Below are 26,802 nucleotides of genomic sequence, written 5' to 3'. Positions count from 1 at the left end.
AAGAGTGGAATGCACTATATTAGTTTGAGATACATGGAAAGAACCCATATTTAGGTTTATTTACCTGCAATGTCTCCAGACTATTTAGGATCATTTGAAACACAAATTTTTAACTTTTTTCAAAAGAGAAATCGATTATGTTTCGACTAAAAGATTACTCTGGTGACACTACAGTAAAAGCCTTATATTTACCCTTTTAGGTGCCTCACTAGAACCTGGTTATTTTGAGTATATATGTATATACATATATATTTTAATTTATTTTATATACCCTACAACAGCATTTGGCTATATGTATGACGACTTTTCTAAAACTGTTTTCGATGTACAGGATCTAATCCAACGAATTTCCTTCAGCTCTTGGCACCCAAAAAAGCATACAAAGCTCACAAAATCCGATTTGATTTTTCAAGTGTAAAAGATATTCCATTTCTTTTTATCAATTATTGTATTTAAATTCTTTCTATAGATACGAAGGTATCTTAATTTTACAACCTTCTTACAATTTGCTTATTAACAGTATATTTCCGGAAATGTAATCATTAAAATGTACGACAACCGTCGCCGATGCGACAACAACTTGGTGGGCATAACCTTATTGTTTGCACTATACGTACAGTGGCGCATAAGAAACGCAAACGGTTTGGAGGGCATTGGCGCTCGCAAAGCCTTTGACCAGCACGGGCATTAATTGCTATTCTTTGGCACACACGGGTTTGAGCTAAAACAAAATGTAATGTTTTAGAAAAGATTATGCTTATTCTATTGCAAAGAAGATTGCTTACCTTGCGCTGTGGTCAAACTGAGAATCCATATCAGCCACATTATATTGAAAAATTTTGCCATTATTTTAAAGTAGTACTAGTCTTAATGGTTTTAATGGTGGATTATTCACTGAAATTATTGGGACAAATGTTGGTGCTTATATAGGCGGAACTTCGGCAGCTGGAATAGTACATATATATTTACATAAGATTTAATTTATTACAATGCAAAAAAAAAGTATGACTGATAACTGTTATTTAATTGGTTTCAGTACCACTTTATAGAATTCTTACAGAAAAACATTGTAGAATTACAATCCGCCTTCATTGAACGAAATTTCCATAATTAATATATATTTTAGTCTATGTACGGAGTACTATAGGTCCGATATTCAATATACTTGTAGGATCTTTCGAAAGATCGCACATATGTTCAATATAAAAAAAGACGGTTCTTCGACTAAATACACTTGAATATTCATATGTAATCTATAGGCTTATATCATGGTCGCAAGGTTTTACTTACTTATCTGGCTTTAAAGCTTTTATACTGATAATTTCTAATTAATAATTTCTGTGACTCAAGGATTTCCATTCGAAATCGGGAAAATAATATTACCATACGATTCAGATTTTATTTTAAAGAACTTTTTTCACTCACTGTTTTATGGTTGAAATAATATCAAGCCTTATGATACGGTTATTGCATTAATCGTTGTTGTTTACCATAATTCAGCGCCAACAAGAAACATTTGTAACAGAAACATCTGTTTAAAGGAAAGGCCAGAAAGAACAACAATTATATAAATATCAATAAAATACAACAATAAATACGCTGAAGAATTGTCCTAAAGCTTTAAATACATTTTATTTTGTTACGGGTTCTTATAAAATAGTATTTATGTTTTCCATGAATTAAATTAAAAATGAAAAACATCTTCGAACAACACAAATCTGTAGAATTCAACTAAAAAATCCCTATAAATACGCTAATAAATATATTTAACATTATTATTTCACTATTTATTTTCAACTTATTCGATCGCAGCATGAAATTACTCGCTTATATGTTGTTATTTTGCTTGGCTGCCACCGCTTTCGGTAAGCGTTCCATATTTTCATATAACCTTTACAATTTTATATCGAATATTTCTCTACATAAAGCTTTTTTTTAGGTTACTGTCGCATGGTGTCAGTTAGAATAACTACAACTCGAAGAGTTTGTCAACGATCCTGCATTCCGATCCGTGGCCAATCCATTGTTTGTGCTACAGCAAGAGCTGGCCAAATTATTGCGCTCTGTCCGCCGACTTGCTGTCGCATGGCCAATTCCTGTCATCTACCGAACAAAGTATGAGGGGGACAACAAAAAGTTATTAGAAAATTTCAAGTAATTTAGCTGTGACAGAAAATATAAAAAAGTATTCCTCAATTTCAAACTCTCTGTTGACTGTGATGGATACGGATATGCGAGTACTCGTATAAGGTCCAGTAAAGATAAATACATTAATAACGCTAGTAGCCCGAATTTCGAGCGTTTTTTTGGCAATTAATAAAAAAGCAATGAATATTTTTACTATCATTTTCATAATTTGTATAGTGTATTCATATTTCAAGAGTAAACAAAATAAATTTTAACCAAAAAATAAACTTTGATAAAGTTATTAACACTTGGGTATATTGGAAAAAGCTGCATCCTTGTTGTCAAGATCCCTGCTTTGTAGACATTTCAAAAATATGCTAAAAGACGAATTCTTCCTTAAGGGCTTTTATTAGTTTTTAACTTTTTCGAGATTTTTAAAAAAATATTATAAATAAGAAATTTTTAGTTTTCGTTAAGACTGAGTTACCACAATTATAAAACAGCTATAACTTATAAATAAATTGGATTTGTAAAAATTATTTTAAGTAGATATTTTCGAATTTCTAGTTTAGATATATAAATATGAAAAAAAAAATCGAATTTTTAGAATATCGAGAGTAGAACACCCCTTTTAAAACGATCGATTCTATCAAACTATTGAGGATATGTGGGTGTGGGAAAATACATCAATATATGTAGCTTGGCAATTGTACGTAGTATTAAAAAGGCCCTTCATATATGGACTGATAATGAGGAAGCTTCTTTGATATTTTTCACAGTCGTATAATTGTTTCAGTGATCCAAAATTCGCACATAGCTACGTAAAGTTAAATCAGTTTCGTATAATGGACTTTTTGAATCGATAAATAAATGATCTTCATTCACTTAGGTCTTTTATAAAATTGTTGCTCTAATAAATCACAATTAGTTGGTTGTGAAAAATCTTCAATCTTTCATTAAAATATACTCAAAAGAAAACTGATATACTCGTATGTATTCAAAAATAAAAAAAGTCTAGTAAAGATAAATTTATTGTTTATCCAATAGACGACTTTAATAATCTGTGTTTTGCGTAATATACAATAAGTGCGATTGAATTACGTTTTATGGTGTTAGAAAGATAAAATTTCGTACTAAAAAAACTTCTTAGACCGTTTTTTGATTGCTTAACGCCACCAGAAAAAATAAAATGCGCCATTGATTTTCAGTGCTACTTCCAAAAGGCGAAATCGCAAACCAATCGCCTGAATATGTGAATAGTGTTTATAGTCATCGATTCCATTTCGGTAATTTTGGTGTCAAAGATTCACCACGCTCTGAAAGGTCAATTAACGAAAATATCGATAAACCAATGGAAATCGTCGAGTCCAACCATAATATAACAACGACAAAAGCAACCGTTCAGAAGCGGCCAGCTTTTTCTCAGCCATAGGAGAGAAATTGTGTTCCATCAGGACAACGCCTGGATAGTGACTCGCCACAAGCTCCAGGAGTTTAGTTAAGTAGTTATTACGCATCCACCTTAAAGTCCGATTCTGAACCGACTTTTGATTTCAATAATTTTGATTGTTCACTTTATTAATACTGTCAATATATTTAAAGCAAGATGTTTCAAAAACAAACAAAAAAAATTACATTTTGTTGTTAACTTGACCCCAATACAATTAATTCCCCAAAAATTCAATGAAAATTATACTATAAGGTCAGATGTTTCCATAAAATTACTATAAAAGTTTAAACAGATATAATTTTTTTCTCATATGAAGTAACGGTTTATTACGAAAATGTGTAAATTTAAAATCATACTAATTTTTGCTGCTTTATTGAGCATTACTTCGGTCGTAAAAGGTAATGAAGATTTCGGACAAACTCGTATATTAGTTACTCTATCAGTATATTAGTATGAATGTGCGTGGAATATTTGAAGATGTCGAAATGTATACATCGATTTCTAATGGATTTTTGCTAAGATATTCCACGTGCTGATCGAATATGCATATATCCAACAAAAGGAAAAACACCCAGACCGGAAAAAAATTAACCAACATATGGAAATTGGGAGAAAATGGGTCCCATTTTTTACATTTTAGGTATCAAATTATACTGTACTCGTACTATGCAGAACATGTTCTCATAATTTTGTTAGGATATCTAAAATATTGATCTATATTTACATACTGTATATAGTCTGCCGGTAGGACAGGAACTATATATGTCATATGGTGGTTATTAAAGATATCAATCGCTGACAACCAATTTTGAAGTGAGCTACAACATAACCGAGATACTACACAGTATAATCCGTTTCAGTATATTTGTTGAAACTAGAGTTGTCTATAGTACCGTGAAGTGAGCTGACCTTATTCTTATATAATTTCAAAACGTGTATTAACGACAAGCAATTCCTTTAGCATTATCGGCTGTGGTAGTGTACTATTCCATCTTTCCTTATTATATCGATTATATAGAATTTGCTTGGATACTTTTGCAGATTTAAGTACACTACATCTAACTTATATTTATAGCTAATGGTGGACCACGCCGTTGTACGGGTAGTCGGAATGAGATCTTCTTAAATCCCGGACCGAACTGTGAAAGAACCTGTCGTGACTTAAATGCGGAATGTCTCAAGGTGTACGTTAGGCCACCCTCGGGCTGTTATTGCCGTGAAGGTTTTGCGCGCAACGAAGCAGGACGCTGTATACCTATACGATTATGTAATCGCGCAAAATAAATGTCGCCTCTTTCTAAAAAAATAGTAATAAATAAGCTAAATAAATGAAAACAGATTTCTTTGAAAACATTTTATTTAAAAAAAAAAAATAACGAAAATATAATTATACCCTGAACAGGGTATATTAAGTTTGCCACGAAATTTGTAACACCCAAAAGGAAACGTCGGAGGCCCTATAAAATCTATACATAAATGATCAGCATGATGAATTGAGTTGATTTAGCCATGTCCGTCTGTCCGTCCGTCTGTATATATGCAAACTAATCCCTCAGTTTTTAAGCTATCGATCTGAAATTTTGCACCTGCCCTTTTCTCACCAAGAAGCTGCTCATTTGTCGGAACGGCTGATATCGGACCACTATAGCATAAAGCTGCCATACAAACTGAACAATCGGAAGCAAGTCCTTGTATGGGAAACTTTTTTATTTGACGTAGTATCTTTACGAAATTTTGGCATTAGTTATTTTTTAAGGCAACAATATAATTCCCGAAGAAATTGTTTATATCGGATCTCTATGTCATACAGCTATCATATGAACTGAACGATCGGAGTAAAGTGCCTGCTTGGAAAAAAATTTTATTTTTTATTGCCGATTCCCGAAATTAAATCTGAATCAAGTTATTGTAAGGAACCTTTGTACCTGTGAAGGGTATTATAACTTCGGTGCAACCGACGTTAACGTTTTTTCTTGTTTTTTATTGTTTCGAGTCATATTTTTACTATAAGTAATACCTTGAGAAATAAGCAATTTTTATTGGCGATCAGATAAATGTGATCCAATATGTAAAATAGTCGGATAATTGATTTAAAATGACTTTTATGTATGAAGGAATATTATTTTCAAGAAAAAATCAGCACAGTATATTTAAAGGATAGTACAAGGCTTTTACATTGAATAAGAACAAAAGCGTCTGCAACAACAAATTAAGGAATTGAAATAATTTCCACAAGATTAAATCAAAAATTATTTTCGTCAACATTACTCCCTCGGAATTCATCTAAACTGGAAAACCCATTGACAAACCGATCCCAGCCGACAGCAATTCATCGGACAGAGTGTGATACTGGTCGCAGCACGTGCTGTGGCGCAACGCGTACTTGCAATGGATCCTGGTCCCGAAATACATAGGCGTTCACAAATTCTTTGACCAGCCAGAACGTTAAATGTACGCGGCTGGCACCTAGGTTTAGCTACATAGGTTTAATAAAAGACATATAGTGACAAATTATTAAGGAAATAAATGTAATATTATTATACTTGTCATAAAAAATAATTTTACCTATAACTGCAGTTATCCCAATTAAGCACAGTAGAGCGAACAAAAATTTAATATTCTGCATATTTTCTCTTATGGATTCAATGTCCAATGACGAACTGTCTACTAAAAGTTTGGAATATATATACTTCATATAAGGAAGTAAGTTGCTTCAACAACTGAATGGCGAAATCTGAATAATTAAAACAGTTGCGCCATAATGAATTGTATTCTTATTGAATTTGAATAACATTTCATATATCTTTTAGCTACAATGACTTAAATGTACTTATAATAAGAATTTTGTATACCTCGCAACACAATAAAATAAAAAGTTGTTTTGAAATCATCAGGTCCAAAATGATTGGATACTTGCACCAAGCGTCCCCTTTCGATGGAGTCCGTAACCACGATCGGTCCATAAATAGAGAAATTATTCAATGAAATTGATCGCCAATATTTCTACTAGTCGGCTATGTGTGCCTGGTATAAATTCCGATTTTTTGGCTTAAGCTTGCAAAATTTCAGTGGAACGCGTCCCTAGCATCAGCAGGCAAGATTGCATACTTTTTGGATGATAATTCCAATGCTATTCGTATGGAACAGGTGAAAATTTTCAATTTTTCGCATTTAAATGGAACGAATATCTGGATCAGGTACAAAAATTTGGATGACTAGCACTAGAGAATGTAAATAAATAGAGAAGGCGCAAATGTTAGCTGTGCTAAAATGTAAACCATTAAAATTAAAATTTCAATTTTACAATTTGTATCACTGAAAATCCTTGCCCACAAGCTGCTTCCTCACAACATTTGCTAAAAATCAGAAATTGAAGAATTTGTCTGACGTTCCCTTCAAAAAGGAGAATTGGCAACATGACCTCTTAGCGATTTGAAATATTATTTTAATTTCATATTATGCATTATAAAATTTATATAAAATTTTCATTCATATGAAATATTTAACTACTTCTATATATTCTAAGCACACTGCATATAGTACTTTTATATGTTTACTTATTGCCATTATTTCATAGTTTTTCGATTTAGCCCATTTTATCTAAATACGACGCTATGAAAATGCACACCAATCTGTAGTCGTAGTATTTCAAAAGAGCATAAGTCAACTTTCAATAGCAAACCACTGCAAAAACGACAAACGCGCCAACATAGTCGACTGACATTGTCACAAAATTGTCGATTCAAACAAATTTTATCAACTCTGCGACGCTGCGCAAAATTCGGCGTCAATATGTATGCGAGCTCGTATGTATGTATGTATGTTTGTCGGCAAAGTTGTAATTTGGATTTTTTCAAGGTTTTGTCAGAACTCAATTTTTTTGCTCCGCCCCGTCTCTGCGGGAACTCGCCGTTACTTCCATGGCATGCCAACATGAACAGAAGCGTCTCAACGGAGGATTTATATCATATTATTATATTGTTTAATTTGTATAGAGAAATACTGATATCTTAGGGCTTATTTACGTAATATTATATTATAATACGGGCTGCTATATAGCTGGCTGGCCTAGGCAACACTAAGTGTTGCCAGGTGCAATCTGACATTTCCATTGGAAAGTTTGACATTTTTTAGCATAACATCACTCAGAACGTTTTGTCGGCCAAAAAATGGAATTAACTCGTGAACATTTTCGTGCGATCATTTTTCACAACTTTCGACGTGGATTATCACGACACGAGTGCATCGATGAACTAAAAGCTTTGTATGGCTATGAAGCACCATCGGCTGTATGGCTATGATAGCACTGTGAAAAACTGCAAGCGTACGTGTATTTAAGAATGAATGTGTGATTATCACATTTGTGTAAATACGCATAATAAGGGAATATTCAATAAACTTCATATGTTTATGAACATATTTTCCTGAAATATTCTAATTATTATATTTCAGTGAGTAAAATATAATATTTAAGTAGCTGAATTTAGATCAGCTAAAATATCAAATAATAACATAAAAGAAAAATAGAAACAAGATTTATGATTTACAGGATTTGAACGTTAGCGTTCGTATTCAGAATGACTTAACTCCTTCACGCTTACGACCTGAGCCACCGCAAAACTAAAATCGCGGCCACTTAGTCATTGTTTTATTGTTATCCTTTTTCTATTTTTCAAGCAACGCACAAAAATTGGTTGTAGAATTTATCTATTAATTACATATATTAATGTGAATTCTGGAGCTTTAACGAATAATCTTCTTATATAATTTGAAGAATTATTTTAAATTACAAAAATTATGATCTTTTGTTAATATGCAATTGTAAATCAGCATGCGCATAATTCATTTAAGAATCGTATCGATCATTGCGTGGTGTATTTCAAAAGAATCGAAGTTGTATTTTTCGACTTTTTAACATTTGAGCCTTCTCTATTTATTTATTTACATTCCCTGCTAGCACCAAATGTCCCCTTCTATGCATAAACAATACTTAAATATTTTCATTTTTTATTTATTAATTTCTTAGTTTTTAAAATATTAGTTATATGCACTTGCTTTCACCCCACACGATATTACCACGATTAAGAGGAGGGAAATCAAGATAAGCCGTTTGTAAACCTTAACCTACGTCCTTTCCCGATTTTAGATCGCCCATAAATTATTTATCCTTTCATTATTGTTAGTTCGTCTTTCGTTTTCAATGGATTTCAGCCTGGACAGGAAGATTACCGATGACAAAGTCGGATACTTTATAAAATATGTATCTATGTAAATGATCAAAATGCTAAGCTGAGTCGATTTAGCCATGTCCGTCTGTCAGTCCGTCTCACTGTTTTTATATACGCGAATTAGTCCCTCAGTTTATGAGATAACGAGTTAAAATATGCACACGCCTTTTTTTACCTAAAAAGCTGCTCATTTGTCGGAGTCGCCGATATTGGACCACTATAGCATATAGTTGCCATACAAACTGACGAGCGGTATTAAGTTCTTGTATGGAAATCTTTGGTATTTCACTAGATACCTTAACGAAACAGCGTTAAAATTTCTTAGATCATATAGCTATAGCTTCGGTGCAATCGTTGTAAACGTTGTTTCTAGTTTGCTTTAAGAAATGTTCTACGCTTACCTTGAATAAGATATTCGATCGAATTGAAAAAATATTGTAAATTAATTGAGATTGTGTTCTTTCTACGAACTATTTCTCTTGTGTTTAAAAACCCATCACTGTTTATCTAAATAAAATGCAATTTCATTCACTTTTATTAAAACCTAACTTTATTAATTAAAAACATCTGCGTATCTTTCATTTCTTACTTATATTAATATAATAAACAATGAAATTACAGTTATTTTTATTATAAATATTATTTGTTGCACAGTTACATACAACTTTACTGATATTATGATACTAAAACTTATTGCTTCAAAATGAACAGTTTCTTCAGTGAAACATTCAAAACCAACAAATATATACATACATTGTTTTGTATTTAGATATTTCGCATTTTCCGCCTTATGTGTGTGAGAGCTTGTAGCATAATTTATGGGCATTTTGATGCCTTGAAATACAATATATGAATACAAAATATGTATGTATGTAGATATTTCTTTTAGTTTGCTTAGTGCTGAGCAAATGTTTATATTTAAAACGTTACGACATATAAAAGTAGAAAAACTTGAAGTAGTATTTCATTTTTAGTGATTTGAAGATTCTATTTGAAAAACTTTTGAATGTTATGTTTGTTAATAAGCACATTTTTTACTTTACAAAAATGCAAAGTGCATATATGGATGTATGTTTGTATGTTTGTATGTAAAAGGCAGCGCAGCTAATTAAATTAGAACAAAAATAATATATATCGTTAATATTAATCATAAAAATTTATATTTATCCTCTATTACTAAAATTAAAATTTCCATGAATTTTCAATGTTGAAAACTACCAATCGAAGTTTTTAAAAAACTAGATTTATGATTTTTTAAACATTATCTTCATTGTTGTTGTTTGACTAATTACCGCAATGAGCTTCACTTACATTTTACATCAATGGTGTTGCCATATTGTTGAATCAGTTTATCATTGCTCCAATATGTATGTATGTATTGTTGTGCTCAGTGCTTTTGGTGGTACGCATAAGTTCTAGTTTGAGGTGAGCTACATGTTGCTGTTGAATTTGCATTTGCTTTTTTTAGTAATTTTGTTCATGCGCATTTCATCTAATAGCTGGCAGCGCCCTTGTGGGACAAATACAGGAAATATGTGCCAGTGGCGTAAGCCAAAAAGTTGAATACACCGAAAACGCCGGCCGCGATATTTGAACCATACGCATGGCTACGCGGATAGCTCGACCACTTGGCCAATTGCACGACGAACGCGATGAAGTACAGAAGGGCGCATATCGCGGTGTTGATCAATTCCTGCAATGAAAGGACAAATGGAGGTGTGTACAATTTTGTAAAAGAAGAAGTTACAATTTCGGCGTTATTGGTTAGTACAGTTATAAGAAGACATGCTGAAAGCAGAGTATTAAGATAAGATTTTTATAATCTATGCTTCATAAATAACCCTTGACAAGATACGAATTTGAATGACCACTGAGCTGATACAGATGAAACTTTAAGGGGTCATGGTCATATCCACTTGCAAGTCGGAGAAACGCGTTTTTTCGTGATTTTTGTTTTTGTTGGAAGAGGAATTTTATTTAATAAATAACTAAAAATAATATTTCTTTACATAATTCAGTATATTTGAATAATCGATTATTTATTTTCTAAAACTCTGGATTTTCTTGATCAGGTAGATCCGGAGGTCCTTCAAAAAAAGGTAAGAATGATTTTTCTGCTTAAAATTATTTCAAAACCAAAAACCAAAAAAAAATGTATAGATGGATGCAGGTAATGATCGAAGGACTAGGAAGGTCGTATGAAAATTTCAAGTTGATCGGTCCAGCCGTTTCGGAGAAATTTTCCTCTGAAAACAGCGTTTCGAGAAAAACGCTTGTAAAGTTTTGGCGGCCAATTACATCAATTTTAAAATTTTTTACACTTACACTCATGTCTAGCTATTTGCCGGATAAACTGCCAATTTTCGGGGAATATTTTCAAATGTATGCACATTCGATACATTAGCAATAAAAATTAATTTTTGGAAATTGACAAGTGCATATAACCCCTTCATGAAGACGTTCCAAAATGCACAAAAATATCTGTTTACTTCATATTAGTGGTAAAGAATTGATGGTCCGATGTCGATGTTTATCGAACTTTTTGCCGCAACCGGCAAATATCTATAACCATATAATGTATCTATAACCATATATATTAGGTTAAGTAAAAAGTTCGTTCGGTTTTTTATTGATTTTTCAAAATATGATAACTTTGTGTACATTTGTCCGATTTAAGTCAAATATGCGCTGTTTTGTTTGTAAACTTGTTGCCAACGAGATGCCAACTTCATTATACCCCTCTCGTAGCAGACTGCGTCCCTTTGCCAAACAACTCGGAGAGCCAATTTTCACAGGCAGCTCTTGAGGCCAACTTCTCACCATTAAACGCGTTCGCCATGGACAGGAAAACATGGTAATCACTTGGTGCTAGGTCCGGACTATAAGGTGGGTGCATTAGAAGCTCCCATCCGAGCTCCAGGAGCTTGTGGCGAGTCACCAAAGACGTGTGTGGCCTGGCGTTGTCCTAATGGAACACAATTCGGCCTCTGTTGATCAAAGATGGCCTCTTCTGGAGGAGTGCTGCCTTCAAGCGGTCTAGTTGTTGGCAGTAGAGGGCTCAATTGAACGTTTGGCCATAGGGGGAGCTCGCAGTAGATGATTCCTTGCCCATCCCACCAAACACACAGCAAAACCTTCCTGGCAGTCAATCAGGTCTTGGCCATCATCTGGGCCGCTTCCCCGAGCTTTGACCACAACCGTTTGCGCTCGATGTTGTCATAAGTGACCCATTTTTCATCGCCAGTCACAATCCGCTTCAGAAACGGGTCGATTTTGTTGCGATTCTGCAGCGATTTGCAGATTGAAATTCGGTCCATCATGTTTTTTGCGTTAGTTCGTGTGACACCCAAACATCGAGATCCTTTTTGAATCCAAGGTTATGCACATGGTTCCAAACGGTTTTCTGGCTTATCTTTACTTCCTCAGCAAATAAATAAGTGCTAACGTGATGGTCGGTTTCCACTATTTCCATGATTTTATCGCAGTTTTCGAAGACAGGCCTCCCGACGCGTGGTGCATCTTTGACATCGAAATTACCGAAACGGAACCTAGCAAATCACTTTTGTGCTACACGTCCGTTTACAGTATCGGGCCCATAAGCTAAATTAATGTTTTCAGCCGCTTTTGCTGCTTTTTCGCTTTGATCGAAGAAAAATTTTAAAATATAGCGAATTTTCTCTTTGTTGGTGCCCATCTTTGACGAGCGCTCATAACGAACTGAGTAAATCAATCGAAAAACTGTCAAAGACAAACTTTTAGCGCGAATAAACACGTTTTCAGCGCCGTATAGTATGACATGATGCGGCACGTAACACTAGTACTATGGACAATAACGCCATCTCTTAGATAAAAACCGAACGAACTTTTTACTTAACCTAATATATGGTATGACCATAACTATTAACCGAATAAGAAGAAAAGCGATGTCGTTGATTTAGCCAAAAAATAGTAATAAATAAGCTAAATAAATTAAAACAGATTTCGTTGAAAACATTTTATTTAAAAAAAAAATTACCAAAATATAATTATACCCTGAACAGGGTATATTAAGTTTGCCACGAAGTTTGTAACATCCAGAAGGAAACGTCTTAGGCCCTATAAAATGCATATATAAATGATCAGTATGATGAGCTGAGTTGATTTAGCAATGTCCGTCTGTCCGTCCGTCCGTCTGTATATATGCAAACTAATCCCTCAGTTTTTAAGCTATCAATCTGAAATTTTGCACCTGCCCTTTTCTCACCAAGAAGCTGCTCATTTGTCGGAACGGCTGATATCGGACCACTATAGCATATAGCTGCCATACAAACTGAACAATCGTTATTATAACTTCGGTGTTATTTTTTATTGCCGTTTCCCGAAATTAGATCTGAATCAAGTTATTGTAAGGAACTTTTTTTCTTGTTTTTTATTTTTTTGAGTCATATTTTTACTATAATTAATACCTTGAGAAATAAGCAATTTTTATTGGCGATCAGATAAATGTGATCCAATATGTAAAATAGTCGGATAATTGATTTAAAATGACTTTTATGTATGAAGGAATATTATTTTCAAGAAAAAATCAGCACAGTATATTTAAAGGATAGTATAAGGCTTTTACATTGAATAAGAATAAAAGCGTCTGCAACAAAAAATTAAGGAATTGAAATAATTTGTGTAATCAAAAATTAATTTCGTCAACATTAATCCCTCGGAATTCATCTAAGCTTGATAAACTCACTGACAAACCGATCCCAGCCGACAGCAATTCTTCGGACAGAGTGTGATACTGGTCGCAACACGTACTGTGGCACAACGCATATTTACAGTGGATCCTGGTCCCGTAAGACATAGGCGTTCACAAATTCTTTGACCAGCCGGAACGTTAAATACACGCGGCTGGCAAGTAGGTTGAGCTACACAGGTTTAATAAAAGACACATAGTGACAAATTACTAAGGAAATAAATGTAATATTATTATACTTGTCATAAATAATAATTTTACCTATAACTGCAGTTATCCCAATTAAGCACAGTAGAGCGAACAAAAATTGAATAAACTGCATTTTTTCTCTTATGGATTCAATGTCCAATAACGAACTGTCTACTAAAAGTTTGGAATATATATACTTCATATAAGGAAGTAAGTTGCTTCAACAACTGAATGGCGAAATCTGAATAATTAAAACAGTTGCGCCATAATGAATTGTATTCTTATTGAATTTGAATAACATTTCATATATCTTTTAGCTACAATGACTTAAATGTACTTATAATAAGAATTTTGTATACCTCGCAACACAATAAAATACTACTTCAAAATGATTGGATACTTGCGCCAAGTGTTGCCATTTCGGTTTTATTTGTTGAATTTAAGAAGAACAAATAAATCAATATTATAGGGCGTTTTTACCAAGCGTGTCCCTTTCGATGCAGCCCTCAACGACGATGGGTGCATAAATAGAGAAATTATTCGATGAAATTGATCGTCAATATCCCTACTAGTCGGTTATGTGTGCCTGGTAGAAATATCGATTTTTTGGCTTAAGCTTGCAAAATTTCAGTGGAGTCGTCACAAGCATCAGCATAATTGGATAATGAATTCCTATGCTATTCGTATGGAACAGGTTCAAAATTTCAATTTTTCGCATTTAAGTGGAACGAATATCTGGATCAGGTACCTTCTATTCATAAACAATACTTAAATATTTTAATTTTTTATTTATTAATTTCTTAATTTGTATATACAGAATAATGTGATTACATATTTCATATATACATATATAATATCATATAAAATATATTTTTTTTAATTGACAAATTTTTTCACCTATTCCAGGTAAATTCACAGGCCTTGGCGATGACTTTTTGGAACTTCTGAGCGGCTCCATCGACGCATTTTTGGAACAATACAAAGCCAAGCATACAATATTGACAAACCAGAGCTTCGCAGTACAATTCGATTTGCCTAACATGGATATCAAGTCTTTATTAGGCGGGGCGAAGTCGTACAGTCATGCAAGCAATTTGAACGAGCTTTCCACGCATGCGCTTAGAAGTTTTCATTATTCGTTGAATGCTACGAACATTGCCACACGAACGAACAACTTTTAGGTATTGTTATGTATGTCTTCGCTTGAAGCAGCACCTTCGTTAGCCCATTTTACAAGTATTGCATATGTACATCTCTGTGTTTAGTTTTAATTGATACTTTTTTTGAAATAAACTCATACAAAACGTCAAAAAGCACAAATTAACTGCTTACTGCAGAAGCCATGTATTTTTTTTTGTAAAAACTAACCTTTGGATATAGATATGTCAAAAGAAAGATTATTGAAAAAAATGCAAAATATTTTTATTTATTTAATTATTTCTAAAAAAAACAAAAATATGAGTGTGAGCCTACAATTTGATTTTTAAAATGTACAAGGTGCAATTTAAAAGTTTCAGGACTTTTATTAAAAAACGAATATTATTTGTTTTTTTTTTTTTTTAATTTATTGGTCGCCTTCAAAATAGTCTCTTTCCGCCTGAATACAACGTTTTACACGTTTTTCCGGTATAGCGTTGAGGATGGCGGTCGTCGCCTTTTGGATGGCATCAACGTCAGCATAGCGGTTTTCTTTCATGGCCGAATGTAGCTTCAAAACACCAACATAAGACCGTCACCAGTCACAATCGAATACAAAAAGTTTGGGTCCTTTTTGGCCTCTTTAATGATGTCTCTTGAATGTTGAATTCTGAGGTATTTTTCGTGTTGTTTCAAAGTGTGCGGGACAAATCGAGCACAAACCTTTCTGAGGCCAAAATTTTTTGTCAAAATGCGATAAATCAACGCTGCGGATATTGATAATTCCGATTCCATATACTTAAGCGATGATTTCGGCTCTTTTTTAATGAGTTCACGCACAATTTCCGTGATTTTTTTTCGTTCACAACATCTTTTGGCCGGCCCGAACGTTCGTCGTCTTCCAAGTCCTTCCGTTTCTCTTGAAAACGTTTAAACCACTTGTGAATACGGCTACGGGATAGACAATCATCAAGTTTAAAACAAAACTTAATGTTGGCTCTTTGTTCGATGCTCATTTTCCGACCGACACTACAAATGTAATGTCACATGTAGCGCGATATCTCAGCTGTTATACAAGTCAGCTGTTATATAAATTTTATACGACAACACTGAAGAATACACAATTGAGGGATAACAATTTCAGACAGATGGCGCCACTAGAAGCCGCGTTGTTTAAAAAGTCCTGTAACTTTTGAATTGTACCCTGTATGTTCGTTTTTTTCAATTTCAATTCTTTCATGTTTTTATATTGATTAAATTATTAAATTTTTCGAAACTCCTCTCAAATCCTTTAATTTGACACCAAATAAAATTACGTCAAAATTACGAGAAGTGCGCTTCTGGTCACTCTAGCACGTTTCCTCGCGTTTTGGCTAAACTCACAAACATCAAATTCTACCAAGCAACCATAAACGGTCAGCAAGTCGCTGACACAAAAAATAAACAATTTTCTGTTGCATACCTCAAAGGCGCATACGCAACGCCAGGAAATGGCGGGTAATGCAGTACTGCCGACAAATTCGCCATAACTTTAGCGAAACTCAACCGATTTCAATGATTTCGGTGGCAAAAGTAAGGTAATCGCATTGTGAAAATATTATATTAGTAATATGCACTTGCTTTCACCCCACACGCATAGCATAGCAATTCAGCTGGAAGCAAGTAGTTCAACAAATCGTAATATAGTTGAATGTGGAGAATATGAAGTGATGTTATATAACAGTCCACACTTGCAAAGCGTATCTCAAGAGATCAGTAACATGAAAACTGTTATCAAACTTTTTGCCGCAACCGCAAAACCTCTCGAAATTCAAATTTTTATAATATATCTATGATCATATGTATATGGTATGACCATGACTATTAACCGAATAAGAAGAAAAGCGACGCGGAATCGGCCCACAGTAGGAGATCGGCGTAGAAGAGCTCTGTGATCCTTTTGATCACCTTTCCGTTCAAAGAATAGTTTTTGCCTTCTTTAGAATAGTTTCGCAACGTGAAATACACTGTATGAACTGATCCATGGTCTCTGGTGTGTAACCATACATGTTTCGTGAGTGAAGTGAACAACCACAGCAACCATCCCGTCGACAGCTTTCTCATGTCGCATATTTTATCTGGGAAATTAACCCCGTAAATTTTCTTGTAAAAGCAGGAATCGATTAACCGACTGACATATCTCCTTCACATTTTTCTAAAACTCGCGAATACGCCCATTTTGGAGTCTATTGAATTTTTTACAGGAGTGAACTATGATAATATCCTTTTCCTTTTTTCTTCTTCCTTTCCTGTATGTAAAAGGTGACGTAAAAACCTCATGAGCCAAATTTTCATCTGCGTATCGCAAAAAAATCTGAAGCCGATAAATATTAGCGTTATAATGCGGATCAAGCAAAGATAGTCGTGGTAGAATCGCGGTGAGCCTGCATGGCTGTCGGAAATGCTTTGCTGTAGGTTTGATGGAACTGGCTCCCCTACGGTCAAACTTATAATTCGGAACTGTACTGTCAACAATTGGACCGTCTGACAAAAGCAACCGTCCAGAAGCGGCCAGCTTTTTCTCAGCCATAGGAGAGAAATTGTGTTTCATCAGGACAACGCCTAGATAGTGACTCGCCACAAGCTCCAGGAGTTTGGTTGAGTGGTTACTACGCATCCACCTTAAAGTCCGATTCTGAACCGACTTTTGATTTCAATAATTTTTATTGTTCTCTTTATTAATACTGTTAATATATTTAAAGCAAGATGTTTCTAAAACAAATGCTCATATCAAGTAACGGTTTATTACGAAAATGTGTAAATTTAAAATCATACTAATTTTTGCTGCTTTATTGAGCATTACTTCGGTCGTAAAAGGTAATGAAGATTTCGGACATACTCGTATATTAGTTACTCTATCAGTATATTAGTATGAATGTGCGTGAAATATTTGAAGATGTCGAAATGTATACATCGATTTCTAATGGATTTTTGCTAAGATATTCCACGTGCTGATCGAATATGCATATATCCAACAAAAGGAAAAACACCCAGACCAGAAAAAAATTAACCAACATATGGAAATTGGGAGAAAATGTGTCCCATTTTTTACATTTTAGGTATCAAATTATACTGTACTCGTACTATGCAGAACATATTCTCATATATGTATATAGTCAGCCGGTAGGACAGGAACCATATATGTCATATGGTGGTTATTAAAGATATCAATCGCTGGCAAGCAAATTTTGAAGTGAGCTACAACATAACCGAGATACTACACAGTATAATCCGTTTCAGTATATTTGTTGAAACTAAAGTTGTCTATAGTACCGTGAGGTGAGCTGACCTGTTTCTTACAATATATAATTTCCTTCGCATTATCGGCTGTGGTAGTGTACTATTCCATCTTTCCTTATTATATAGATTATATAGAATTTGCTTGGATACTTTTGGTAGATTTAAGTACATTACATCTAACTTATATTCATAGCTAATGGTGGACCACGCCGTTGTTTCGGTAGTCGGAATGAGATCGTCTTTCTTCTTCTCTTTTTACTATAATTAATACCTTGAGAAATAAGCAATTTTTATTGGCGATCAGATAAATTTGATCCAATATGTAAAATAGTCGGATAATTGATTTAAAATGACTTTTATGGATGAAGGAATATTATTTTCAAGAAAAAATCAGCACAGTATATTTAAAGGATAGTATAAGGCTTTTACATTGAATAAGAATAAAAGCGTCTGCAACAACAAATTAAGGAATTGAAATAATTTGCACTAGATTAAATCAAAAATTATTTTCGTCAACATTACTCCCTCGGAATTCATCTAAGCTTGATAAACCCACTGACAAACCGATCTCAGCCGACAGCAATTCATCGGACAGAGTGTAACACTGGTCGCAACACGTGCTGTGGCACAACGCGTACTTGCAGTGGATCCTGGTCCCGAAAGACATAGGCGTTCACAAATTCTTTGACCAGCCAGAACGTTAAATGTACGCGGCTGGCACCTCGGTTGAGCTACATAGGTTTAGTAAAAGACATATAGTGACAAATTACTAAGGAAATAAATGTTATATAATTATACTTGTCATAAATAATAATTTTACCTATAACTGCAGTTATCCCAATTAAGCACAGTAGAGCGAAGAAAAATTTAATATTCTGCATATTTTCTCTTATGGATTCAATGTCCAATGACGAACTGTCTACTAAAAGTTTGGAATATATATACTTCATATAAGGAAGTAAGTTGCTTCAACAACTGAATGGCGAAATCTGAATAATTAAAACAGTTGCGCCATAATGAATTGTATTCTTATTGAATTTGAATAACATTTCATATATCTTTTAGCTACAATGACTTAAATGTACTTATAATAAGAATTTTGTATACCTCGCAACACAATAAAATACTACTTCAAAATGATTGGATACTTGCGCCAAGTGTTGCCATTTCGGTTTTATTTGTTGAATTTAAGAAGAACAAATAAATCAATATTATAGGGCGTTTTTACCAAGCGTGTCCCTTTCGATGCAGCCCTCAACGACGATGGGTGCATAAATAGAGAAATTATTCGATGAAATTGATCGTCAATATCCCTACTAGTCGGTTATGTGTGCCTGGTAGAAATATCGATTTTTTGGCTTAAGCTTGCAAAATTTCAGTGGAGTCGTCACAAGCATCAGCATAATTGGATAATGAATTCCTATGCTATTCGTATGGAACAGGTTCAAAATTTCAATTTTTCGCATTTAAGTGGAACGAATATCTGGATCAGGTACAAAATTTTGGATGACTAGCACCAAGTGTCCCCTTCTATTCATAAACAATACTTAAATATTTTCATTTTTTATTTATTAATTTCTTAATTTCTACATGCAGAATAATGTGATTACATATTTCATATATACATATATAATATCATATTAAACATATTTTTTTTAATTGACAAATTTTTTCACCTATTCCAGGTAAATTCACAGGCCTTGGCGATGACTTTTTGGAACTTCTGAGCGGCTCCATCGACGCATTTTTGGAACAATACAAAGCCAAGCATACAATATTGACAAACCAGAGCTTCGCAGTACAATTCGATTTGCCTAACATGGATATCAAGTCTTTATTAGGCGGGGCGAAGGCGTACAGTCATGCAAGCAATTTGAACGAGCTTTCCACGCATGCGCTTAGAAGTTTTCATTATTCGTTGAATGCTACGAACATTGCACACGCGAACGAACAACTTTTAGGTATTTTTTTGTATGTCTTCGCTTGAAGCATCATCTTCGTTAGCCCATTTTACTAGTGTTGCATATGTACATCTCTGTATTTAATTTTAATTGATACTCTTTTTGAAATAAACTCATACAAAATGTCAAAAAGCACAAATTAACTGCTTATTGCAGAAACCATGTATTTTTTTTTATTAAAAACTAGTCTTTGGATATAGATATGTCAAAAGAAATATTATTGAAAAAAAAAATGAAAAATATATTTTTTATTTAATTATTTCTAACCAAAAAGTGAGTTTGCACACAATTTTATTTTTAGAATTTATGCTCGTTTTTTTCCAATTTCAATTCTTTCATATTTTTATTTAGATTAAATTATTAAATTTTTCGAAAGTTCTCTCAAATCCCTTTAATTTGACACCAAATAAAATTACGTCAAAATTACGAGAAGTTCGCTTCTGGTCACTCTAGCACGTTTCCTCGCGTTTTGTCTAAACTCACAAACATCAAATTCTACCAAGCAACCATAAACGGTCAGCAAGTCGCTGACACAAAAAATAAACAAATTTCTGTTGCATACCTCAAAGGCGCATACGCACCGCCAGGGAATGGCGGGTAATGCAGTACTGCCGACAAATTCGCCATAACTTTAGCGAAACTCAACAGATTTCAATGATTTCGGTGGCAAAAGTAAGGTAATCGCATTGTGAAAATATTATATTAGTAATATGCACTTGCTTTCACCCCACACGCATAGCATAGCAATTCAGCTGGAAGCAAGTAGTTCAACAAATCGTAATATAGTTGAATGTGGAGAATATGAAGTGATGTTATATAACAGTCCACACTTGCAAAGCGTATCTCAAGAGATCAGTAACATGAAAACTGTTTCATCTTGTTTCCTAAATACAAAATTACTAGTTTTTCATCATAAAGTTGTTCGATCACACTATCTCCAAAATATTTCATCTATTTGTAATTTTTTAATGTTTATTACTTCCAGAATGTCTTGCTGCACGCTTGCCCTTTCATTGGGTGCTTGAGTGAACGAAATCGATTGTGTATTACGTAAGTTATTGGTGTAAATGTGACAACAGCCCCCACTTCCGGGTGTCCTGCAGCGCTGGGTAAAGCAGTTCACATTGCGCCTTTAAGGTAGGCTACAGCAAATCATTGTTTATCGCGGGAGCTACCTACTAGACGATTATATGCGCCTGGTATGATTTGTCCATTTGTGTAGTACGAGAAAAATTCTGCCTCCGTGTGGCTAGGGTGACCAGATTTTAATTTTTGCGTAAAGTGTTGGATGATTTTTTCCTTTCGTGCAAGTGAATTTAGCATATGAAACAATTATGTTATTAAATAGTTGGCATTTATTTAGTATTTATTTTTCTAAAATGCAATGTTTTCGTGTTTTTTGTTCTTAATTAAATTATTTTTAAGTCTGTATTATTGGAACAACCTTTTTATTTTTTTCTTATGAAAACGTTGTTTTCTCTTAGATTGTACAATATTTATATCCTGAACAGGGTATATTAAGTTTGCCAAGAAGTTTGTTACACCCAAAAGGAAACGTCGGATACCCTATAAAATATATACATAAATGATAAGCATGATGAGCTGAGTTGATTTAGCCATGTCCGTCTGTCTGTATATATACAAAATCGTCCCTCAGTTTTTAAGCTATCGATCTGAAATTTTGCACCTGTCCTTTTCTAACAAAGAAGCTGCTCATTTGTCGGAACGGCCAATATCGGACCACTATAGCATATAGCTGCCATACAAACTGAACAATCGGAATCAAGTGTTTGTATGGAAAACTCGTTCATTTGATGAAGTATCTTCATGAAATTTGGCGTGTATTATTATTTAAAGCATTAATCTAATCTCCGAAGAAATTCTATAGATCGGATGACTATAGCATATAGCTGCCATACAAACTGAACAATCGGAATCAAGTGCTTGTATGGGAAACTCTTTCATTTGACGAGGTATCTTCACGAAATTTGGCATGGATTATTATTTAAAGCATTAATCTAATCTGCGAAGAAATTTTATAGAGCGGATGATATAGCTGCCATATTAACTGAACGATCGGAGTAAAGTGCTTGCATGGAACATTTTTTTATTTGACGAGGTATCTTCACGAAATTAGGCACGAGTTATTGCTTAAGGCAACAAATTATTCTCCACAGAAATTGGTCAGATCAGATCACTTTATCATATAGCTGCCATACAAATTGAACGTTCGGAATCAAGTTCTTGTAAGGGGCCTTTGTATTTGCGAAGGGTATTATAGCTTCGGCGCAAACGAAGTTAACGTTTTTTCTTGTTTTATTGATATTTTGTTACATAGGGCATAGGATATATATTTAGTTTTACCAATCGTTGCCGTAATTATCTATTTTTTTATGAAGTATTTCATTTGGCTTTTAGGTTTTTATAGCTATGAAAACGTATTCCTTTTTAAAATCTTTATACATTTCATAATTGTTGTTGCATTATTAATGGTTTTTTATATTTATAATTTCGAAATACTTATCTTATATATTTTTCAGTTAATTAAACCTAAATTGTTGATGACTTTTGAGTTTTTAATACCTTGCACTGTTCGTCTTTAATACTCCAAGGGGTGAAGGGCCAATTTGTTGCAATTTTGTTTTTTATTGTAATAATTTCTAAATATATTAGTAATTATTGTTTTAAATAATGATTGTTTCTACGCATTATTGTAATCATGTTTGTGGTAAATATGTAATTTTTGTATGCTCCTTGTTATCGCCGTCAAGAATATACTTACGCCATGTCATCGTTTGATGTTGCATTTTCAATTTTGGCTAATCGTCCGTCCACACTAAAGCTATTCCTCTAAAAGTTCTGTTCCTCCTTCTACTTTAAAAAATACAGTTCTTTGCATTTGAAGGTTAGGTAACACCAGATTGGATCCAAAACTAAAATTTTAAAATTACGATTTTGGAATTTCAGAGAAACAAATAAACAAATCGAGTTTAATATTTTCGTACATTTTCAGCATGGGTCCTTTCGATAGAGCCCTTAGCGATCACGTTCCTTACATCCCATGAATTTCTGTATACAAGTTTATCTTAAAATATCCAAATTTTTGGACATAGAATGAAATGCGCATGCATAGATTTTTTATGTCATTTATAAGTACTCGGTGTGCTCTTTATTGCATTTTCTGAGAAAATTTACCGTAATAATGTATATATGTGTGTGTGTTATACTATCAGAAAGTAGAGATTTTAGCAAAGTAAAGCATATTGACTTGTTTAAAAAATCTGACATTTTGACATGAGAATTTTTGATATTTTTGATTGAAAATTAGAGTTATTTTTCGATTTTATGTCGACATAAGGTTTCCTAAATATTTTAAATTAAATTAAATACAGTGAGTTTGGTACATAAGAAGGTAAAGAAGATAAAAATCAAAAAGCCAAAATTTTGGATATTTGAATCTTTTACATAAATTTGAGGTTATGCGAAAAAAGGGTTGAGGGAAGGAAGGAGGAGGGAAATCAAGATAAGCCGCTTTTAAACCTTAACCTACGTCCTTTTCCTTCTTCTTTCCGATTTTAGATCGCCCATAAATTATTTATCCTTTCATTATTATTATTTCGTCTTTCGTATTCAATGGATTTCAGCCTGGACAGGAAGATTTCCGATGACAAAGTCGGATACATTATAAAATATGTATCTATGTAAATGATCAAAATGCTAAGCTGAGTCGATTTAGCCATGTCCGTCTGTCAGTCCGTCTGACTGTTTGTATATACGCGAATTAGTCTCTCAGTTTATGAGATATCGAGCTCAAATTGTGCACACGCCTTTTTTTACCTAAAAAGCTGCTCATTTCTCGGAGTCGCCGATATTGGACCACTATAGCATATAGTTGCCATACAAACTGACGAGCAGTATTAAGTTCTTGTATGGAAATCTTTGGTATTTCACTAGATATCTTAAACAAAATTTGGTATAGGTTATTTTCTAAGACAGCGTTACAATTTCTTAGATCAAACTACTACAGCATATAGCTCCAGCTTCGGTGCAACCGTTGTAAACGTTGTTTCTAGTTTGCTTTAAGAAATGTTCTACGCTTACCTTGAATAAGATATTCGATCGAGTTGGAAAAGTATTGTAAATTAATTGAGATTGCGTTCTTTCTACGAACTATTTCTCTTGTGTTTAAAAACCCATCAATGTTTATCCAAATAAAATGCAATTTCATTCACTTTTATTAAAACATAACTTTATTAATTAAAAACATCTGCGTATCTTTCATTTCTTACTTATATTAATATAATAAACAATGAAATTACAGTTATTTTTATTATAAATATTATTTGTTGCACAGTTACATACAACTTTACTGATATTATGATACTAAAACTTATTGCTTCAAAATGAACAGTTTCTTCAGTGAAACATTCAAAACCAACAAATATATACATACATTGTTTTGTATTTAGATATTTCGCATTTTCCGCCTTATGTGTGTGAGAGCTTGTAGCATAATTTATGGGCATTTTGATGCCTTGAAATACAATATATGAATACAAAATATGTATGTATGTAGATATTTCTTTTAGTTTGCTTAGTGCTGAGCAAATGTTTATATTTAAAACGTTACGACATATAAAAGTAGAAAAACTTGAAGTAGTATTTCATTTTTAGTGATTTGAAGATTCTATTTGAAAAACTTTTGAATGTTATGTTTGTTAATAAGCACATTTTTTACTTTACAAAAATGCAAAGTGCATATATGGATGTATGTTTGTATGTTTGTATGTAAAAGGCAGCGCAGCTAATTAAATTAGAACAAAAATAATATATATCGTTAATATTAATCATAAAAATTTATATTTATCCTCTATTACTAAAATTAATGTTTCCATGAATTTTCAATGTTGAAAACTACCAATTGAAGTTTTTAAAAAACTAGATTTATGATTTTTTAAACATTATCTTCTTTGTTGTTGTTTGACTAATTACCGCAATGAGCTTCACTTACATTTTACATCAATGGTGTTGCCATATTGTTGAATCAGTTTATCATTGCTCCAATATGTATGTATGTATTGTTGTGCTCAGTGCTTTTGGTGGTACGCATAAGTTCTGGTTTGAGGTGAGCTACATGTTGCTGTTGAATTTGCATTTGCTTTTTTTAGTAATTTTGTTCATGCGCCTTTCATCTAATAGCTGGCAGCGCCCTTGTGTGACAAATACAGGAAATATGTGCCAGCGGCGTAAGCCAAAAAGTTGAATACACCGAAAACGCCGGCCGCGATATTTGAACCATACGCATGGCTACGCGGATAGCTCGACCACTTGGCCAACTGCACGACGAACGCGATGAAGTACAGAAGGGCGCATATCGCGGTGTTGATCAATTCCTGCAATGAAAGGACAAATGGAGGTGTGTACAATTTTGTAAAAGAAGAAGTTACAATTTTGAGGTTATTGGTTAGTACAGTTATAAGAAGACATGCTGAAAGCAGAGTATTAAGATACGATTTTTATAATCTATGCTTCATAAATAACCCTTGACAAGATACGAATTTGAATGACTACTGAGCTGATACAGATGAAACTTTAAGGGGTCATGGTCATATCCACTAGCAAATCAGAAGAACTAAAAATAACATATTCTTACAGAATTTAATATATTTGAATAATCGGTGATTCATTTTAAAAAATTCTGAATTCTCGTGAACTCGTAGCCGATCTGGATGTCCTTCAAAAACAAATGTCTGGCGGTGAGGAAGCTTTTTCTTTCTCAAATCCAAAATCCAAAAAAGAAAAAAAAGTTATTGTAACAATAGATGAAAACAGGTATTGATCGAAGGCCTAGGAATGTCGTTTGAAAATTTCATGTCGATCGGTCCAGACGTTTCGGAGAAATTTTGCTCATTGACTCTGAAAAAAGGGTTTCGAGAAAAACGCTTGTAAAGTTTTGGCCTCCAATTAAACCAGTATTATGCATGTTTTAATACATACTGAGAACTACATTCACCGAGCTGCTGAAATGTTCTTAAGAAAAATTACCCGCATAATTTATAAAAACTCGCATTTACTTATTTCAGGTTAAATATTTGTTAAAATATTGTTATTAAAAACATATCAAATAAAATATTAATTTATATTAATTGTTTATTCTAATAATAATATAATAAATAAATTCTTATTTTAAAACTAAATACTACAAATTATTGTATATGAGTAGAATTTAAATGGAAATTATTGTATAATATATTTATCATATATTGAACTTACTGTGAATATCCAGTTGACAGCGACATTCAGAGCTTCACGTATACCCAAAAGATAGGCGAAAATCCATAAAATTGTCGCAATGAATGAAATGACAACCACAAAGAGGAAGAATGATGTGGCCGAAAAGTAAGCGGGTGAAGCACAGGCCATACATATAATGCCAAGTATCTGTTAATCGGAATAAAAGTTGAATTATTAGTCAAAGGAAATATATAAACACAAATTCGCGTTTATGATTTATAATAGATAAAGAGTGTATGTACATATATTAAGAACAAAAAGAAACCAATCTAATATCGATAAAAATATATTTGAAAATGGGAGCCTCCAAAGGCCCCATGTACAATGTGTTCTAAGGATTAGCAATAACTAGCAATATTTACTCTGACGTCATTGGATGTAAACAATAATAATTAGCCGCTATTCAGTCTT

The 26,802-nt window shown here is 33.3% G+C and overlaps 1 protein-coding gene and 6 long non-coding RNA genes across 11 annotated transcripts in view; 2 read left to right on the top strand and 5 right to left on the bottom strand.

The window, feature by feature from the left end:
• The window catches only part of LOC118681431 (uncharacterized), a 175,657-nt gene extending 160,617 nt beyond the window's left edge, over positions 1-15,040 (top strand). The window contains exons 1-2 of one of the 2 annotated variants that reach the window (XR_011396320.1): positions 14,073-14,464; positions 14,627-15,040. This is a non-coding gene — a long non-coding RNA (uncharacterized lncRNA). Of the gene's footprint in view, positions 1-14,072; positions 14,465-14,626 lie in introns of those variants that run through there. The other variant, XR_011396319.1, reaches the window with a different exon arrangement.
• Positions 430-1,043, bottom strand: LOC118681433 (uncharacterized). Its single transcript, XR_004977128.2, has 2 exons — positions 786-1,043; positions 430-721 (listed from the first exon to the last, which is right to left on the bottom strand). It is a non-coding gene; the product is annotated as an uncharacterized lncRNA (long non-coding RNA).
• LOC106616307 (uncharacterized) lies at positions 1,674-2,355 on the top strand. The gene is made up of 2 exons (XR_001330674.3): positions 1,674-1,865; positions 1,940-2,355. It is a non-coding gene; the product is annotated as an uncharacterized lncRNA (long non-coding RNA).
• LOC106616304 (uncharacterized) lies at positions 5,695-6,340 on the bottom strand. Its single transcript, XR_001330671.3, has 2 exons — positions 6,143-6,340; positions 5,695-6,053 (listed from the first exon to the last, which is right to left on the bottom strand). It is a non-coding gene; the product is annotated as an uncharacterized lncRNA (long non-coding RNA).
• LOC106616321 (CKLF-like MARVEL transmembrane domain-containing protein 4) overlaps positions 9,936-26,802 on the bottom strand; it is a 52,381-nt gene continuing 35,514 nt past the window's right edge. For 3 of the 4 annotated variants that reach the window (XM_036365894.2, XM_014232934.3, XM_070109403.1), the window contains 2 exons: positions 26,371-26,538; positions 24,320-25,490 (listed from right to left, as the gene is read on the bottom strand). In XM_036365894.2, coding sequence (XP_036221787.2) covers positions 25,290-25,490; positions 26,371-26,538 — 369 coding nt within the window. In that variant the 3' untranslated portion in view covers positions 24,320-25,289. Of the gene's footprint in view, positions 10,499-24,319; positions 25,491-26,370; positions 26,539-26,802 lie in introns of those variants that run through there. The other variant, XM_070109404.1, reaches the window with a different exon arrangement.
• Positions 13,351-13,988, bottom strand: LOC138857244 (uncharacterized). Its single transcript, XR_011396318.1, has 2 exons — positions 13,793-13,988; positions 13,351-13,703 (listed from the first exon to the last, which is right to left on the bottom strand). It is a non-coding gene; the product is annotated as an uncharacterized lncRNA (long non-coding RNA).
• On the bottom strand, positions 18,508-19,152 carry LOC118681435 (uncharacterized). The gene is made up of 2 exons (XR_011396317.1): positions 18,957-19,152; positions 18,508-18,867 (listed from the first exon to the last, which is right to left on the bottom strand). It is a non-coding gene; the product is annotated as an uncharacterized lncRNA (long non-coding RNA).

Source organism: Bactrocera oleae, chromosome 5 (genome assembly GCF_042242935.1).
Source record: "Bactrocera oleae isolate idBacOlea1 chromosome 5, idBacOlea1, whole genome shotgun sequence".
Classification (NCBI taxonomy): domain Eukaryota; kingdom Metazoa; phylum Arthropoda; class Insecta; order Diptera; family Tephritidae; genus Bactrocera; species Bactrocera oleae.
Note: the sequence above shows the minus strand (reverse complement) of the source record. Positions and strands in the feature narration are given on the sequence as shown.